Genomic DNA, 18,209 nt, shown 5'->3' on the forward strand with positions numbered 1-18,209 from the left:
GGGGAGATCCCGGGAGGGAAAAGGAGGGGAGACAACACAGGACACACACACACACACACACACGGAGGGAAAAGGAGGGGAGATGACACAGGACACACACACACACACACGCACGGAGGGAAAAGGAGGGGAGATGACACAGGACACACACACACGCACGGAGGGAAAAGGAGGGGAGATGACACAGGACACACACACACACACACGCACGGAGGGAAAAGGAGGGGAGATGACACAGGACACACACACACGCACGGAGGGAAAAGGAGGGGAGATGACACAGGACACACACACACACGCACGGAGGGAAAAGGAGGGGAGATGACACAGGACACACACGCACGGAGGGAAAAGGAGGGGAGATGACACAGGACACACACACACACGCACGGAGGGAAAAGGAGGGGAGATGACACAGGGGACATGGAGGGAGAGAAAGATCAGGAAGGGATCAGGAGCGGATGGGGGGGGGTTAACTAATAAAAAACCCTTACCTTCTCCGCAGTCTTCGGGCGCACGTGGCCCCTTTAAACTTTTTAAAAAATGGCCGGCGCTGCAGGGCTTCCGTCGTCCCTGCGCGTTGTGCGTCTAGGAGGCTGGGCGGCGCACGTTAAAGTTTGCACGCCGTCGCCCCGCCTCCCTGCCGGCTTATCCCGGCAGGTCTAGCAAGGCCCATAGTCACTACTCTTTCTAATTAGACTTTATAGTCAATTAGAATTTATCCTTAAAACAGGATACAGTATTGCAAAAACATGTTCATGCTGAAAACACAAAAGTGATAATCTGGCAATACACAATACTACTGACAGTATAAAAACTGTGGCACTTAAACATATTCTTTCTGAAGTGGGGGAACACATTTTATATGATTCTTTCATTCTTGCTTATTGCTTATGTGTGACTGCCTATGTATGGTGATTAGCTGGTGGAGGGAATGGAAGAAGAGTTGAATGTACTAGGATAGACAAAGAAACTTGCTATTAAGGAGGGAAGCATGGGGTAAACTTCACAATATTAACACTATAAATGTTTTGGGAAAACAACAATTGGAAGAGAGCACATCTTTCTTTATACAGGAGTAAAACAATTTCACTCAAAGTTCTATTTTTATTCAGCTGAGATATCAGTTCTTGATGGGACTGAAATTTCTAGAGCTTCTTCAAAAGCAAGTTTTCTTGCAACTGGTGTCATCTGGACTCGGGTCTTCTGTACTGCAGTTCATCTGGGTTCCATCTTTCATTATTACTTTTCTGAGAAGACTTCTTGCATCTCTTTAGGGTTATGATGGTGTTTGCAAAAACCTGCAGAGGAAATTAACTACAAAGAGGCGTGGATCGCTGGATGAAGAGCAATAACAAAACAATAACTATGTATATGAATCTGCATCTTTTTTTTTCTCCTTAAGATTTAGAGGCTAAATTTTTACTCTGCACATGTTCTTGGCTATTATCATTATTATTATTATTATTATTATTATTATTATTATTATTATTATTAATAATAATAATAATAATAATTTATAAAGCACCATCAATGTACATGGTGCTGTACAGAGTAAAACAGTAAATAGCAAGACCCTGCCGCATAGACTTATATTCTAATAAAATCATAGTAAACAATAAGGAGGGGAAGAGAATGCAAACAGACACAAGGTAGGGTAAAACTAACAGTATAAAGTCCAGCTAGGCTGCCAAGGGCTAGTTAAAGCTGAGTGAAACTTTCAATCAGGGGGCTTTGGGGGTGGCAGCATTTCTTATTCTTTAAACATACTTGCATGGCTGGCTAGAATAAAGAAAACTAAAGCAATTACTCTGAAAGTTACTGGTGCTCTTTGTGCAAAGCTTGACTGAGTAATTGCAATTGAAAAAAGCTAATAGTCAGGGGGCTTTACAGTCCATTCTTTGGACTGCAAGCAAAGGACACTCTCAGCTTTAGTTAGGCAAATGCTGTGCTCTGTCTTGGAGGGGCTCTCCTTGTGTCTTACAAGGGTCTACCCAATGCGTGTAATTTTTGTCTACTCTCTGGTGGCTGCACTTTGAGACTATTTAATAGATTAGAGAGAAAACTAGGTTAATTTTTAAATTTAATTCAGGTTTGAGGTAGACTCTTCTTGCCGTTGGAGGCTCTATTTTTGAAGTTTTTCTGGTATGAACAGGTTGCTTATCAGGAAGCAACAGCTGGTTTGCAAACACAATGTTTTCTTTATTAGACTTTGCTACTAGTTATTTACTGTGTACTCTGTACAACACCATGTACAGTGATGGTGCTATATAAATAATAATAATAATAATAATAATAATAATAATAATAGTTCAGATTTATGTTGTTTTATGTAGCATTCTTTAACATGCTTTATATTTTTAATTTCTATTTCTGAGCATGCCATAGGAGTTTCTTTACAACTTGGCATGGCAGAAACATTCAATTGGGTTTTCTCTTGAACTTGAGATTGAATTGGGGGAGCTTTTAAAACTGGTTGTTCTATGGGCTTACTTGGCTCTGTAAGTGAAGCTTCAGTTTCTCTAGCAGTGCACTAGACACAGCAAGAGATTGCTTAGGAGAGTTTTTGGGGGCAGTTAAAGTATTGCTTCTCTCTGTAGCTAAGGTTTTAGGGAGAGTCTGCATTTATTTTATTTATTTATTTATTTATTTATTTAGAGTATTTTTATCCTGCCCTTCAGCCAAAAGGCTCTCGGAGCGGCTTACAATGTATCAATAAAGAAGACAGTCCCTACCCTCAGGCTTACATTCTAAAAAAAAGACATGACACACAAGGAAAAGTGTATGGGGAGGGAAGAGGGAGAAAATAAAAATAAATTAAGGAGACTGCTTAGGCTGGTGGGAAGGCCCTGCTCCGTCCTCTCATCTCCCAATGGAGGGGCAAACCAACAGCTCCTTCTTCCCCACATGGTGAAGATGTTAGCCCTGTGGGGTTTTTTTTTCCCAACTTAAGCAGGCTCCGATAGTCCCTGCCTGCTCCAGTCTCCCTCGCATCTTCTTCCCCACAGGGTGAAGATGGCAGTTAGCCCTGTGGGGGGGGGGTTTCCAACTGAAGCAGGCTGTGATGGTGCCTGCCTGCTCCAGTTCAAGAGAAAACCCAATTTAATGTTTCTGCCATGCCAAGTTGTAAAGAAACTCCTATGGCATGCTCAGAAATAGAAATTAAAAATATAAAGCATGTTAAAGAATGCTACATAAAACAACATAAATCTGAACTATTATTATTATTATTATTATTATTATTATTATTATTATTATTATTATTTATATAGCACCATCACTGTACATGGTGCTGTACAGAGTACACAGTAAATAACTAGTAGCAAAGTCTAATAAAGAAAACATTGTGTTTGCAAACCAGCTGTTGCTTCCTGATAAGCAACCTGTTCATACCAGAAAAACTTCAAAAATAGAGCCTCCAACGGCAAGAAGAGTCTACCTCAAACCTGAATTAAATTTAAAAATTAACCTAGTTTTCTCTCTAATCTATTAAATAGTCTCAAAGTGCAGCCACCAGAGAGTAGACAAAAATTACATGCATTGGGTAGTCCCTTGTAAGGCACAAGGAGAGCCCCTCCAAGAACCAAGGCCTTGCAAAACAATTCTAGCAATTCTAATTTTTGCAGTTCTAAAAAGCAGTTTCTAAAATCACAGTTCTAGCAAACATTTAGGCTAAGCAAAACATTTTGCATGCAATATTACTTCAAACACATTGGTGTTACCCAGCACTGGAAACAGAATACAAGAAAGCATTCATACAGTGAATGTGTATGAGCAGACACGTGTCTGCCCACATTCTCCACCAGATCTGTTATGTGATGTGCTCTCATTAGACCTGTGTACAAACTTGCACACGTTCTAATGAGACTTACACCCACTTCTAAGTAATATTTTGACGTTGGCAATAGAGCGTCTGTGGCGAAGTAAGGCAATTCTAACTCAAGAAACTTACAGCACTGAAGGGGATAACGCCACAATGGCACATTTATTGAGGTTGAAACAAATACAAAGGCACAAGCTAGTTTTGGGGAAATTAGCTGACCAAGTAAAGGCTTAGAAGCAGTTTCAAGATTGAAAAATAGACCTTTTGAGACTTAATAGCATACACACAGAGACAGCAGGGGAAAGAGTAGAGGGAATCTTTAAAGACAATATACCTCTCCTTGGGCTGCAGCCCTTTCTTGTAGAGCAGAACTGTGGAGCATTGCAACTCTTGGTCTTAGGTGAAGAGGAAAGGAATTAGCGAGGGAAAGCATGGCAGCTCGCTCTCCCAAGCTGAAATCTGTAGTAAACTCAAAAAGAAGAAGCTAGCCTCTCTTCCCCTCCCCCTTTAGGGGGTCTTGGTATTATCTTGTTTAAAGGTCTAGTTGCTATGGGAACAAAAGAGGGTGATTTGGGATGATGGCTGTACTTGATGCAGCCTAGAGTTCAGCAACAGGGCTACATTAGCATGTGTATGACCAGGTAAAACTCTTGCCATCCAGCATTCATATTCTGCTTAGTTTTACCCCTGCCTTTGTCTCTGGAGAAGGCATTTGAAGACGTCTATCAGGAAATGGTTACTCGACCTAGGCCTTCTGTGAATGCTCCCAGTCTATAGGTGGGTTTTGGGTCACTTCAAAATGGAGTCAGTAACAAGGCTAATAGTAGTTTATGCTCATTATTATTATTATTATTATTATTATTATTATTATTATTATTTATATAGCACCATCACTGTACATGGTGCTGTACAGAGTACACAGTAAATAGCAAGACCCTGCCGCATAGGCTTACAATCTAATAGAATCATAGTAAACAATAAGGAGGGAAAGAATGCAAACAGGCACAGGGAAGTGTAAACAGGCACAGTATAAAGTCAGAACAAAATCAATATTTAAAAGCTAAAGGGAAAAGAAAAGTTTTTAGCTGAGCTTTAAAAGCTGTGATTGAATTTGTAGTTCTCAAATGTTCTGGAAGAGCGTTCCAGGCGTAAGAGGCAGCAGAAGAAAATGGACGAAGCCGAGTAAGGGAAGTAGAGGCCCTTGGGCAGGCAAGAAGCATGGCGTCAGAGGAGCGGAGCGCACGAGCGGGGCAATAGTGTGAGATGAGAGAAGAGAGATAGGAAGGAGCTAGACCGTGAAAAGCTTTGAAGGTCAACAGGAGAAGCTTATATTGGATTCTGAAGTGAATTGGAAGCCAATGAAGAGATTTCAGAAGTGGAGTAACATGGTCAGAGCGGCGAGCCAAGAAGATGATCTTAGCAGCAGAGTGGTGAACAGAAACCAATGGACTGATGTGAGAAGAAGGTTGCAGTAGTCCAACCGAGAAATAACCAATGCATGAACAAGAGTCTTGGCAGTAGAGACAGACAAAAATGATCGAATCCTGGCAATATTATACAGGAAAAAATGACAGGATGTAGCTACTGCCTCAATATGAGGAATAAAGGAGAGCGAGGAATCAAATATAAAGCCAAGACTACGAGCTTCCTTGACCGGAGTAAGCGTAACATCATTGACAGTAAGAGAGAATGAGAGGTGAGGAGAAAGGTGATGGGGAAACAGTGTTAAATGTTAGGAAAGGTTAGACTGGTCATCCAGTGAAAGATTTTCAGTCAGAAAAAATATTTGAGGGAAGGAAAGACTGTATCACACACACGGCTCATCTACACCAAACAGGATATTCCACTCTGAAAGCGGTATAGAAAATCCAGGTGCCACACTACTGCTTTATAGCAGTATTGAAGTGTACTGATAACTGTTGGGGCCCATGACATATACCATATACCACTTTCATAGTGTTATATCCTGCTTGGTGTAGATGTGTCCTGGGCCCCAACAGTTGTCAGTGCTCTTCAGTAACACTATAAAGCAGTAGTTTAGCTCCTGCAGTGCAGTTGAATACCTCTATAAAGTAATAGTGTGGCTCCTGACTTTTATATACCGCTTTCATAGTGGAATACCCTTCTTGGTGTAGCTGAGCACACAGTAAAGCTTCAACGTACAGCAAAAACTACAGAAGTAGGAATGAGTGAACTTAATTTCAGATACATTGAATGTCTCACTTAGGGCGTTACTAGACGAGGCTGTAGCGCGCGTTACCTTCCGCAGCCACGTCGAGGCTTCCAGATGACGTTCACGAGGATCCGCCGTTATCCCGCGGTGAAGCCTCTTTCTCCCGACTTTAAAAAAGTGAGTTGTAGTGCGCCTTTTCCTGCTGTCCCGCGGTAATTCGGAGTACGTGTGGGAGGATGTGAGGTCACTGCGGTCGGCACTGGTCAGGAAAAGGCGTGCTAAGGGGGAGTGGTCAGCGGCTTCGGTCAAGCCGCCTCCGCCATTTGCGCGCAGTCCGCCAGCTGGGGCAGCGCGGCGGAGCGGCTTTTTTTTTTTATTTCCCCAGTGACAGTTTGCGCAGGAACGGAGGACCGCAAAAGTGGCTGGTGACTCCTTGCGGTGGGCAGCTACCGTGGCCGCATAATGGCGGTGCTGTACGCTGCCTGTTAGTGTGGGTACCAGGCTGGCAGAGGGCAGAGCTGTTTGTGGGCTGCTGCCATGGCTACGGCCAGATGTGGGTTGGCTCCTTGGGATGGGGCACAGGGCACAGAGGCGGTCATCGCCGCCGACACCTCAGAGGCATGATGGGAGATGTAGGCACAGAGTGGCCATGCAGAGTGCCCATGCAGATGTAGGGTCAGGAAAAGGCGTGCTTAGGGGAGTGGCCAGCGGCTTCGGTCAAGCCGCCTCCACCATTTGCGCGCAGTCCGCCAGCTGGGGCAGCGCGGCGGAGCGGCTATTTTATTCCCATAACTACATTTCGCGCAGGACCGGAGGACCGGAAAAGTGGCTGGTGAGCTACTGTGGGTGTGGGTGGGCAGCCAGCTGGAGGGAACCGGCTGCCAGAGGGCAGCAAGCGAGGGTGGGCGGTCATCTTCCAGCGGCCACCCGGCAGCAGGTGAGGGAAGCCCCTTTAAAATGGTTCACTACACTCCCCTGCCCTTCCGATGCGGAAAGTAACGAGCCCCGTTCTCTCTGCTTAGCCCCTGAATAGGTATCAGGCATGGGGCCAAAAGGGCGGGGCGTGACATGGAGACACCAAGAGATCCTAGATGTGCTGGACATTTGGGGAGAAGAAAGGATTCAGCAGCAGCTGAGGGCTAGCCACCGCAACTTTAATGTGTTTGAAGAAGTGGCACGGGAGATGGCCAGGAGAGGCCATAACCGAACCGCCAAAGAGTGTCGCACTAAAACCAAGAGCTTGCGGTCAGAGTACCGGCGTGTAAGGAACCATAATGAGAGGTCAGGCAACAATGCCACCACGTGCCCCTACTATGAGAAATTACATTCCATTCTCCGTGGGGATACCACGACGCGCCCCAAACGCGTGGCAGGCAGTCTGACAATTACTCGGACACAGTCCACACGTGTAACTTCCCGAGCCACTCAGCCACCACCCTCTCTTCCTGTGGGCTCCCAGGACATGTGTGAGGACGCCAGCGAAACCACCTCACTCAGCAGGGATGTGGACGAAGACACATCAGCTGGTGAGTGTGCCCGTCTGCCTCCCCAAGCCCACCCCTACACCTCCCCACCAACTTCGGCAATGGGACTGCAGAGCCACCCCAAAGGCTTGCTGGTAGGGGGCGGGAGGTGGGGGCACCAGCACAGCATCCCATGCCAGTGGGAATCCTCTCTTCTCCACGCAAAATGCCTGGAGGAGGGGGGCCTGGAAGGGCTGCATTTGAGGCCCCTGCATCTCTGGGGAGGGGAAGCTGCCCTTCCCCCTACCTCCAATGCTTTCTCCTACATGCCACCAGATGATGAAGAATCCGGTAATGTAGCTGCAGACTCTGACAGCGAAGCAGGTGAAGGCACCAGCAGGCAGACTGGACTGAACTGTGAGTATGTGCCCACCATACAGCATCCCCACAACCATGGGCATTGATCCTTGGTAGAGGGTGGACTGGCAAATGGTGAGGTATGAGTGTGACATAGGCCTGACTTTGCCTTGACAGGCCCCCCACAACCCACTGAAGGTGGCTCCAGGGACAGCCCAGATAGAGGACGTGCTCCTGGTGAGTACTCTGCACTCCTCAGGTGTGCATGTGTGCTCCTGCAACCACTCAGACATGCTGGGGACATGGCAGCACTAACACACAGGTGTGTGGCCAGATGTAGGTAGGCAAGGATCTACACGGCACCCTGGCAGGTGCCCTGTGCTGAATGCCCTGAATGGGGGAAGGTGCAGTTAGTGTGGTGGGTGGGTGTGATTGAACTGCCTTCAGTCCATCACACCAACAGGAGGGGAGCAGTGGGGGAAGATCTTGGGAAGGAGCCTGCAATTCCCCAGATGCACCAAGGTCGATGCTGTGGGAGTGGGAGTGGGAGTCAGCATTCCTCAGCCATGGGAACGGCTCTCACAGATAACAGAACAGCAGAAGTCTGGGGCTGGAATGCAATGTTGTGAGTTAGCCACCCACCAGCACCACTGCCAGCTGCTTAGTTGCTAAGGGCAGTTCTAGGCGCACAACCACACCCTTTCGCTGCCAGGCAGGAAGGGGCACTTCACCTGCTGTGCCCTCTTGTGCAATTGGGCGGCTAGATGTGCAGCAGTGTGCTTGCCCAAGGTGGTGGTGTATCTGTATGGCACTGCACACTCCACCTGATCCTCACCTCCCCTGTTCAGTGCTGCCGCATGTGTCTGAATAGCCAACCTTCTCCACACAGATCCAGGGGTGGCAAACCCCAGGGCCACCCTGTCACCTGCCTCTCGCCTTGCAGAGATTCGCAACCGTCGCTCCCAGAGGAGAGGAGGAGATGCTGCTCTGGAGATCATGCGCCAGGCAGCAGCAGACAACGCCCGCATCCTCCAAATCCTTGAGCGTGACTCTGACAACTTCAGCGAATATCTGGACATCGCAAGGCAGCAACTCCAAGTAGATGCTGAAAATGCGGCAGCAATGGTGCGCTGTGTGGATAGGGTAGCCACCTGTCTGGAGGAGCTGGTCGGTGGCATGCGTGGTCTGAGGACTGGCCCCCCTAGGCATAGGGATCGCCCTGTGAGGGCACTGCCTCTTACTGGCCCACAAACTGGTGGAGTGAGAGGCAGGGACCCAGCGGAACACTTACTCCCTGGCCCACTCTGGGAGGAGGCTCCCGAACCCCCACCCCAGAGGGAGGAGACCCCATCCCCACCCCAGAGAGAGGAGACCCCATCCCCACCCCAGAGAGAGGAGACCCCATCCCCACCCCAGAGGGAGGACACCCCATCCCCACCCCAGAGGGAGGACACCCCATCCCCACCCCAGAGGGAGGACACCCCATCCCCACCCCAGAGGGAGGACACCCCATCCCCACCCCAGGAGCAACCTCTTTGTGCCCCATCCCAGGGGGGGGAAAGGCAGGGCAAAAGGCAAGGCAGCCCCACCGGCTGGGGGGCCTGAGACCAGGGCCAAGGCAGCCCCACCGGCTGGGGGGGCTCAGACCAGGGCCAAGGCAGCCCCACCGGCTGTGGGGCCTGAGACCAGGGCCAAGGCAGCCCCACCGGCTGGGGGGCCTCACGGCAAGGGTAAGGCAGCCCCACCAGCTGGGGGGCCTGAGACCAGGGCCAAGGCAGCCCCACCGGCTGGGGGGGGCTCAGACCAGGGCCAAGGCAGCCCCACCGGCTGTGGGGGCTCAGACCAGGGCCAAGGCAGCCCCACCGGCTGTGGGGCCTGAGACCAGGGCCAAGGCAGCCCCACCGGCTGGGGGGACTCACGGCAAGGGTAAGGCAGCCCCACCGGCTGTGGGGCCTGAGACCAGGGCCAAGGCAGCCCCAGCAGCGGTGGGGGGGAATGGAAAGGCCAGGAGCAGGCACCTGGAGCCTGCAGCACCTCCCCCTGCAGTGCGTGGGGAACCACACAGCCCACCTGCCAAGCAGCAGCGCAGGGAGTGGCCGAAGCGTAATCCCAAGGAGCGCCAGCCCTACTCCCCATGAAGGGGGGAAGGTAGTATTGAGTGTGGGGTGGAGTGGGGTGGGGTGGGGTGGCTCACCATTCCTCCTACTCCTGCCAGGGACCCTGGCCAAGCACTGCATAGAAGCGCACACACACCTTTAAGCAAAATATATTAGATTTATTTTTTTTTATAAACATTAGAAAATTTGTACTATTTTATAACAACAACAAAGAAAAGCTTTATTTTTATGAAAACCATTACTTTCTAAAACAGTAATAAAAAAATAAAAACGCCACAGTCAGGGGCCTTGCTGGTCGTGAGCATCCTGCCTGCAGGATGTCTTTATGGCCCGGACGTCCCGCTCCAGGCGGGTGACCCTCCGTTCCAAGGAGCGCACTGCGAAAGGAAAGATGGTATTAGTGATGTATGCTGCAGCACCCCCCCATGAGCACACCAAACACTAGAGTCACTACTTACTTGTTCTGCGCACCGCCCCCTCTAAGCGGCTGAACGACCGCACGAGGTCTGGAGTCACAGCCACAGCAGCTCCATCACCTGTCACAGAAAAGAAGGGGTGTTGAGGAGGTGAGGGATGGGAGTGGGGAGTGCACAACCAGAACTGTAGTGAGGGAGTGGGTGGGCAGGTGGAATGGTGCACAACCTGGCAGGGAGGAGGCCACATACGTGTTCATTTGGATGCCACTAGACTGATGTGCACCACTCCCTCTCCAATGAATGCAGCCTCTTCCCCAAGCCCCCAAACAGAAGGTGCGTGGAACCAGCACCAACCCCTGCTTGTGGTAGGGCTGTGGACTTACCAGGTGGTGCGGTGGGTGGGCTGCAGGGAGGTTGCTCTGGGGGGGCCGCCTCAGGAGGGGGGCCTCCCTCCCCACTGCCCTCCTCTGCTGGGTGCTGCTCCTCCTCAGCTGCAACAGGCTCCTCCTGGCACACAGCCCGGAGGCGGGCACGTTGAAGCCCTGTGAAGGTAATAGGCAGGTATGCATCAGTTAGTGGGCCAGGACATTCATTGCGCAATGAGATGCCACATTGGAACCCACATTACATGGGCATGGTAAGCAGTTCTAGGGGCCACTGCCTACATGGAACCAGGATGGGGGATGGGCTTTGCACCTGGCTGCCAACATGCATTATACATGGGCTGGGATGGAGAAATGACAAGTTGGCCAAGGCACTGGCATGAGGCTGAGTGCAACCACCACACAGAGGGGCAGGCAATGATTATAGCAGGTGGTGCAGGGCAGCTTCAGCATGGCTGCAGTGTTGGGGGATGGGGCACAGTGATACAAAGGGTACTTACTTGTTGGCCGGCGCTCCTCCCACGAGGGTCGCCCAGCCCGATCCCACAACTCGTGCAGGAGGGTGTAGAAGGGGGGCTGGGCTCTCCTAGGAGGGCTACCCCGGTAGCACTCCAGAGCCTCAAAGAAGGCCGCCTTTAGGCCTTTAAACTTGCTCCTGCACTGCTCAGCAGTGCGGGAGTAGCCCGCGATGGAGAGGCTCCTTGCAGCCCTCCTGAAAATATCAATAGTCTGGAGGCTGGAGCTCCTCATGAGGCGCTCCGACCTTCCAGACTGCAGGAGGAGCTCAAGGAGCATCTCCATCTCGGGCTCCTGCCAGTAGGCGACCCTCCGAGGCTCCATCTTGACCGGGGTAGGCCTGACGTACGCGCCCCCTGTTGACGTTTTTCGGAACTGCGTACATGCGCAAAGAAGCGGCCGATGCCAATAAGCACGGTTTGCCCTTCGGAGACATACGCTCCCCCTGTTGACGTTTTCCGAGATTGCGGACGTCCGCAAATAAGCGGACGATGGTGATAAGCACGGTTTGCCCTTCGGGCTACATTTAGGATGATTTCACGTTGCGCAGTTTGACTGGAGTTTATTATTATTACTAATTTATATAGCACCATCACTGTAGATGGTGCTGTACAGAGTAAACAGTAAATAACATGCATGTGGGCGTACATAGCATATATATTATTGCATACATGTGGGCGTACATAGCATATATATTATTGCATACATGTGGGCGTACATAGCCTAGAGTTGATTGCACACAAGTGGGCATATGGCTGTTACTCTGGGGTAAAGGACTGGAAGGACTGCACAGGGGAAGAAGCACAGTCCAATTTTATGAGGCAGGCTGTCAGCGGCGGTTAGCCCACAGGAACTCTCTGACAGCATCCCGCACCTTGTGCCCTTCCCGGGTGTGGCGATTGGCCTCATTGACGTAGGGCTCGCCCAGAGTAGCCAGCTCAACAGAATTGTGCTCCGCCGCCTCCACGAGCATGGCGTGCCCCTTGGTTTCGCAGATGTTGTGCAGGATGACGCAAGCACTGATGACCGAAGGGATGTTTTCTTCGGCCAGCTCCAGGCGCACGCCTATGCTCCGCCACCTCCCCTTGAGGCGGCCGAACGCCTGCTCCACCACAAGGCGTGCTCGCCTAAGACAGCGGTTGAAGTGGGCTTGCTGTGGAGTGAGTGCCCCACCATAGGGTTTCATCAACCACTCACGCAAAGGGTACGCGCCATCCGCAATAATGAGGGGTGGAATCTGCTGGCCGTGCAATCTGATTGTTGGATGGGTAGGCACGAAGACACCTGCATCCATCGTCTCACAGAGGCCTGAGTTGGCAAAGACATAGGCATCATGGTTCTTGCCGCTCCATCCTATTTCCACATTGATGAACCGCCCCTTGTGGTCGCAGGTCCCCTGCAGAATCATGGAGTACTCATCCTTCCTGTTTATGTATTCTGAGGCTTGGTGTATCGGAGATTGGAGAGGAATATGGCTGCCATCCACCGCGCCCACACAATGAGGGAACCCCAGCTCCCCAAAACCATGCATGATCTGTGGGGCAGAAAACACAAAGGGCATATTAGTGACAGCGCCATTGTTCCGAAGTTGCGGACCTCCGCAAAAGTGAGTGCCTGTTCCCAGCGCATTCCCCCACCCCATCCCCCATCCCCCACTCACCTCTGCCACGTTCCCAATCTTGACTGTACGAGATAGGAGGGTCACTTCCATGGCAAAGCACACCTCCAGGACTATTTGTGCCGCCGTAGAGCAGCCTACCCCGAACTGCTCTGCTGTGGTCCTGTAGACGCAAGGGGTAGCCAGCCTCCATAGGGTGATGGCTAGGCGTTTCTCCACTGGGATAGGTCTACGCATGACAGTCAACCTCCTGTCCAGATGCGGCCGCAACTCCTCCACGATTTCAAAAAAGGTGCCCCTGCTCATGCGGAAATGGCTCAGCCATTGCTCATCGTCCCACTCCTTCAGGACAAAGTTCTCCCACCAGTCCTTGCTCCTCGGCCGGACCCAGAAGCGGCGGCGTGTCTCGCGGACGTAGTCGCCATACGCGGCCAGCATGGCTAGCCTCGTTCGGCAGAGGGCGGCCCGCAGCTTGCTGCGGCGGAGTAGCCACCTCCCCAGTTGTTCCCGCAACTGCCGCCGCCTGGCAGCCACCTGTGCACGGAGGCGCTGATACTCCGACAGAAGCAAGATCAGCATGGCTATGGCCGCGCAAAGATCGTCACGGTCCTCGTCAGGGAGCATAGTTGCCCTCTCTTGGCTATCGTTTCCCGCACAGACGCGCACACACAGCCACCTCTGCTGCCCTGATATGCTGCATCCGGACAATGCGCTTCCGCTGGCGCAGCTGTTTCTGCCAGATGTGGGTTGGCTCCTTGGGATGGGGCACAGGGCACAGAGGCGGTCATCGCCGCCGACACCTCAGAGGCATGATGGGAGATGTAGGCACAGAGTGGCCATGCAGACGATTGACCTCGGGTCATATGACACCCGCCACGACCCCCATCAGGAAGTGAGCGCATCAATGTTGACCCTCAACAGCACCAGCAGCACTTCAGCTGGCACTGGCACTGCCGCCGCTGCCGCCGCCAGGGCCGGCGGCGGCATCGCTGACGGCTGCGCAAGTTTGCGGTCTTTCGGACGTGCGCAAACCGTGCAGCGAGCGAAAAAAAAAGCCGCGGCAATCAGGCCGGTGTGGCTGCGCAACCGTGCTCGCGGCGGCAGCAGCACAACCGGCGCAAACTTCCGCCATAAATCGAAGGCAGGTGTGGATCATGAGGCGTCACGGCTGAACGGGAAAAGCCGCTTTCACCGCTCCTCAACGACGGAACACCCGGTACGTCTAGCAACGCCCTTATACTTTATTCCAGTGATTTATTCCAGGCACAGTTACAAAATGGGGGATACTTGGCTCAGCAATACTACAAACGAGAAGGATCTTGGAATTGTTGTAGATCGCAAGCTGAATATGAGCCAACAGTGCGATATGGCTGCAAGAAAGGCAAATACTATTTTGGGCTGCATTAATAGAAGTATAGCTTCCAAATCACGTGAGGTACTGGTTCCTCTCCATTCAGCCCTGGTTAGGCCTCATCTAGAGTATTGTGTCCAGTTCTGGGCTCCACAATTCAAGAAGGATGCAGACAAGCTGGAGCGTGTTCAGAGGAGGGCAACTAGGATGATCAGGGGTCTGGAAACAAAGCCCTATGAAGAGAGACTGAAAGAACTGGGCATGTTTAGCCTGGAGAAGAGAAGATTGAGGGGAGACATGATAGCACTCTTAATACTTAAATACTTAAAAGGTTGTCACACAAAGGAGGGCCAGGATCTCTTCTCGATCCTCCCAGAATGCAAGACACAGAATAACGGGCTCAAGTTAAAGGAAGCTAGATTCCATCTGGACATCAGGAAAAACTTCCTGACTGTTAGAGCAGTATGACAATGGAATCAGTTGCCTGGTGAGGTTGTGGGCTCTCTCACACTAGAGGCCTTCAAGAGGCAGCTGGACAAGCATCTGTCAGGGATGCTTTAGGGTGGATTCCTGCATTGAGCAGGGGGTTGGATTCGATGGCCTTGTAGGCCCCTTCCAACTCTGCTATTCTATGATTCTATGATTTTAACATTAAGATGTAATGTAGAACAGGTCTGTCTTAATTGTGTGCTGTGAAATCAGACCTGTGACCAAGGCCATGTTTGGGTGGGCACGCCCCTTTGGGGGCTGGACATACTGGTGAGCACACCCCCTTGGGGGCTGGACATGTTGGTGGACACGCCCCCTTGGGGGCTGGACATGTTGGTGGACACACCCCCTTGGGAGCTGGACATGCTGGTGGGCACGCCCCCTTGGGGGCTGGACATGCTGGTGGGCACACCCCCATGGGGCGGCCATGTTGTCCTCCTTTTTGGTTTCCAAAATATGGTCACCCTACTCTGCACGATCTTGCAGGCAAAGTACAAGGCCTCATTGAGGCAGGGAGGGGGCGGAGACGCTGGGAGGAAGTCCCAGAATGCGTCCCACAGCCCCCTCCCTCAGCGTCGATGGGGCCTTGTACTTGCTCTGCACGATCTTGCAGGCAAAGTACAAGGCCCCATCGAGGCAGGGAGGGGGCAGAGATGCTGGGAGGAAGCCTGGGCCCAGCTGAGGTGAACTCCTTGCGTGGCTGCAGGCCCAGGTGCTAGAAGGAGGCCCTGACCCCCCCAGAGGATGGCCTTGCTTGCTCCCAGACTCTCTCCCACTCACTCCCTTCTCCCCCCTCCCTCCTTGGAACCTGAGGCGCATGCGTGAGCTTATCGGAGACCCATAGGCTAACATTGGACACAAATAAATTAATAAAAAATCAACGGAAGCAGATACTTTAAAAAGAAAGGCCATTCCATCAATGAGGAGGACAGGGGAACACAATCCCATCAATGGATTGGAAGGTAAGAGTCCCAATTTGGCGCTATAAGTGAGCAAAAAAAGGTTGCCAACCAGGAAGTAAAACAAAGCAGATCTGGACAGACATACTGCCCCCCCATTTTCTGCTTTAAACTCCCACCCGGCCCTCAATATTGCAGGAATCTCCCTGAAACGCGCAGGGAATGTAAAGCCAGCATTTCTTTCTGGCAGTACCGCGTTTCAGAAAGATTCCTGAAATATTTTTTATTTTAGGCTGCTAGGTTGACCCCCCCCCCCAGCAATTCCATTTAACATGGCGGAATGCTCGTTTTACTGACGGCCCTTAACTACAGGAATCACGACTGTGATTCCTGTAATCATGCAATCATCATTAAAACAATAGAGAAAACTATTCAGGAAATCTGAATGTAATTTCCCTCAGTATTAGTGCTATGTAGTGGATAGCAAGTTGGACAGATCAGAGAGACCTGATTTCAGATCTACACTCAACCATGAAGTCCACTGGGTGACCTTGAGCCAATCATCACCTTTCAGCCTACCCTTAGCTTCTCAGGACACCAAGGTGAGCAATAAACTCCACAAACCCAGAGCATAATACAGAGCAAGCCCATTGAGTATAGGTACACTCACAAATGGATGCCTCACTATGCTGAGATTCTCCTCAATCATATCCTGTGTTGCCACCTCTCCACCAAACCTGTGTGACAGTACAGGATCCTCTGGAAATTAAACTCCACTGTTTTGATGGCATTGGATGTAAAATTATTATATGCCAGCATTTCACATAAATATGAAGAAGCCACAGGGCTATAATCATCATTCCATTTCATCACAAAATATATTTCTTACTTCTCTTCATCCACAATTTTGTTAAGTCTGAGATCAAGTTGCTGATATCTTCATACAAGTGGTGATGCATATTATGATAATCAAGACAGCCTGTCTAGTAATACAGGCCTATTTATTATTATTGCTGCTGTTATTGTTGTTATTACTACTACTACTACTGCTACTACTACTGCTATTTAATTATTTCTTACATTTACTCCCTGAGTATATACAGAATACCCTAGGCTGACACTGATGACTAAAATGTTTCAATACCATGTGTGAAGCACAGCCTCTGTAGAATCAGCACAAGTCCAAACCATTTTACATATGAAAGAGGTCTATATGTTTTATATAACCACTCTAGTTTCACCTGTTTGCTACCATTATTTCATTAGAGAAAGCCCTTCCAAATGATTTCCAAATTTGACCTAATTCTTACAACATGATATTGGCATGTCTGCTGGATAGAAGCTCTGGACCTGGGTGTCGATAGTGTCGAACCCCATCCTTGTCACTCTGCAGAAGGTGAGCACAGAGAAAGTCTGTAGATTTCAGACAGGCGTTTTCTCCCACAATTTACCGCTTCATCCTGTTCTGGATTCTTTTCAGGATTTAAACGGGGACTTTATATAGCCAGTTTTTCTTTTTATGCATAACACTATATGCCATTTGCAAGGGTGGGTGAAGCCTGGCAGAGTGTTATAAGTTATCCACCCCTCTGGCATAGCCCCTCCCTTCTCTCAGCATGAAATGAAACACTTCCTCACAAGTTCAGAAATCTGCATCACTGGGGACCCCACGTGCAAATCAGTAGTCTCCCTGTAAGAGTGTCTTTGCAAATAATAATAATAATAATAATAATAATAATAATAATAATGATAAATTTATTTCTTACCCGCCTCTCCATTCTGATTGAGTTGGGGAACAATAATAAACAATAAAATACATAAAACATAAAAATTAAAACATAATATACATCCTAAAAAACATCCTAAAAACATCCTAGAATTCCACTGGATAGGCCTGCTGGAAGAGATCAGTCTTTGTAGTTTTCTTGAATGCTAAAAGACTGTTAAGTTGATGAGTCTCCTCTGGCAGGCCATTCCACAGTCTGGGAGCAGCAGAAGAGAAGGTCCTCTGGGTAACAGTTGTTAATCTAGTTTTTGCTAGCTGAAGTAGATTCTTCCCAGAGGACCTGAGTGTGCGGGGCGGATTGTACGGGAGAAGGCGATCCCGTAGGTAGCCTGGACCCAAACCATGTAGGGCTTTAAAGGTAATAACAACACTTTATACTTTCCTTGGAAACTAATTGGCATCCTTCCCGGCCATTTGATTTCCTTGCCATCTAAAAATGCTCAAAAACCAACATTTGAGTAGGGGGGTTAAATGGAAATGGGTTGCCTGTGCTCACTTCCATTGCAACCCCATTGCCCATCTGCTCAGGCATTCCAGAAATATAGAGCAGAGGGGCAGAGGCGTGGGAGGAGACACTCTGAACTGATCCTTGTCAGTACTGACGTCCACACTGCACCGCCCAACACTAGGCTTTGGAATATTTTGGAAACCAAAAAGGAGGATGACATGGCCACCCCAAGGGGGCATGCCCACCAACATGTCCAGCCCCCAAAGGGGCATGCCCACCCAAACATGACCTTGGTCACATGTCTGATTTCACACCACACAAGACAAACCTGTTCTACATAACATCTTAATGTTAAAATCACTGGAATAAA

At 50.0% G+C, this 18,209-nt stretch overlaps 1 protein-coding gene across 1 annotated transcript; it reads right to left on the minus strand.

The window, feature by feature from the left end:
* Positions 1-10,445: 10,445 nt before the first annotated feature.
* On the minus strand, positions 10,446-13,858 carry LOC134399355 (uncharacterized). The gene is made up of 4 exons (XM_063127378.1): positions 12,909-13,858; positions 12,123-12,782; positions 10,733-10,891; positions 10,446-10,469 (listed from the first exon to the last, which is right to left on the minus strand). The coding sequence occupies exons 1-4, from the start codon at positions 13,488-13,490 to the stop codon at positions 10,446-10,448; spliced, it is 1,425 nt and encodes a 474-aa protein (XP_062983448.1). The 5' UTR covers positions 13,491-13,858.
* Between the last annotated feature and the right edge of the window lie 4,351 nt (positions 13,859-18,209).

Source organism: Elgaria multicarinata, chromosome 5 (assembly GCF_023053635.1).
Source record: "Elgaria multicarinata webbii isolate HBS135686 ecotype San Diego chromosome 5, rElgMul1.1.pri, whole genome shotgun sequence".
NCBI classification, from domain to species: domain Eukaryota; kingdom Metazoa; phylum Chordata; class Lepidosauria; order Squamata; family Anguidae; genus Elgaria; species Elgaria multicarinata.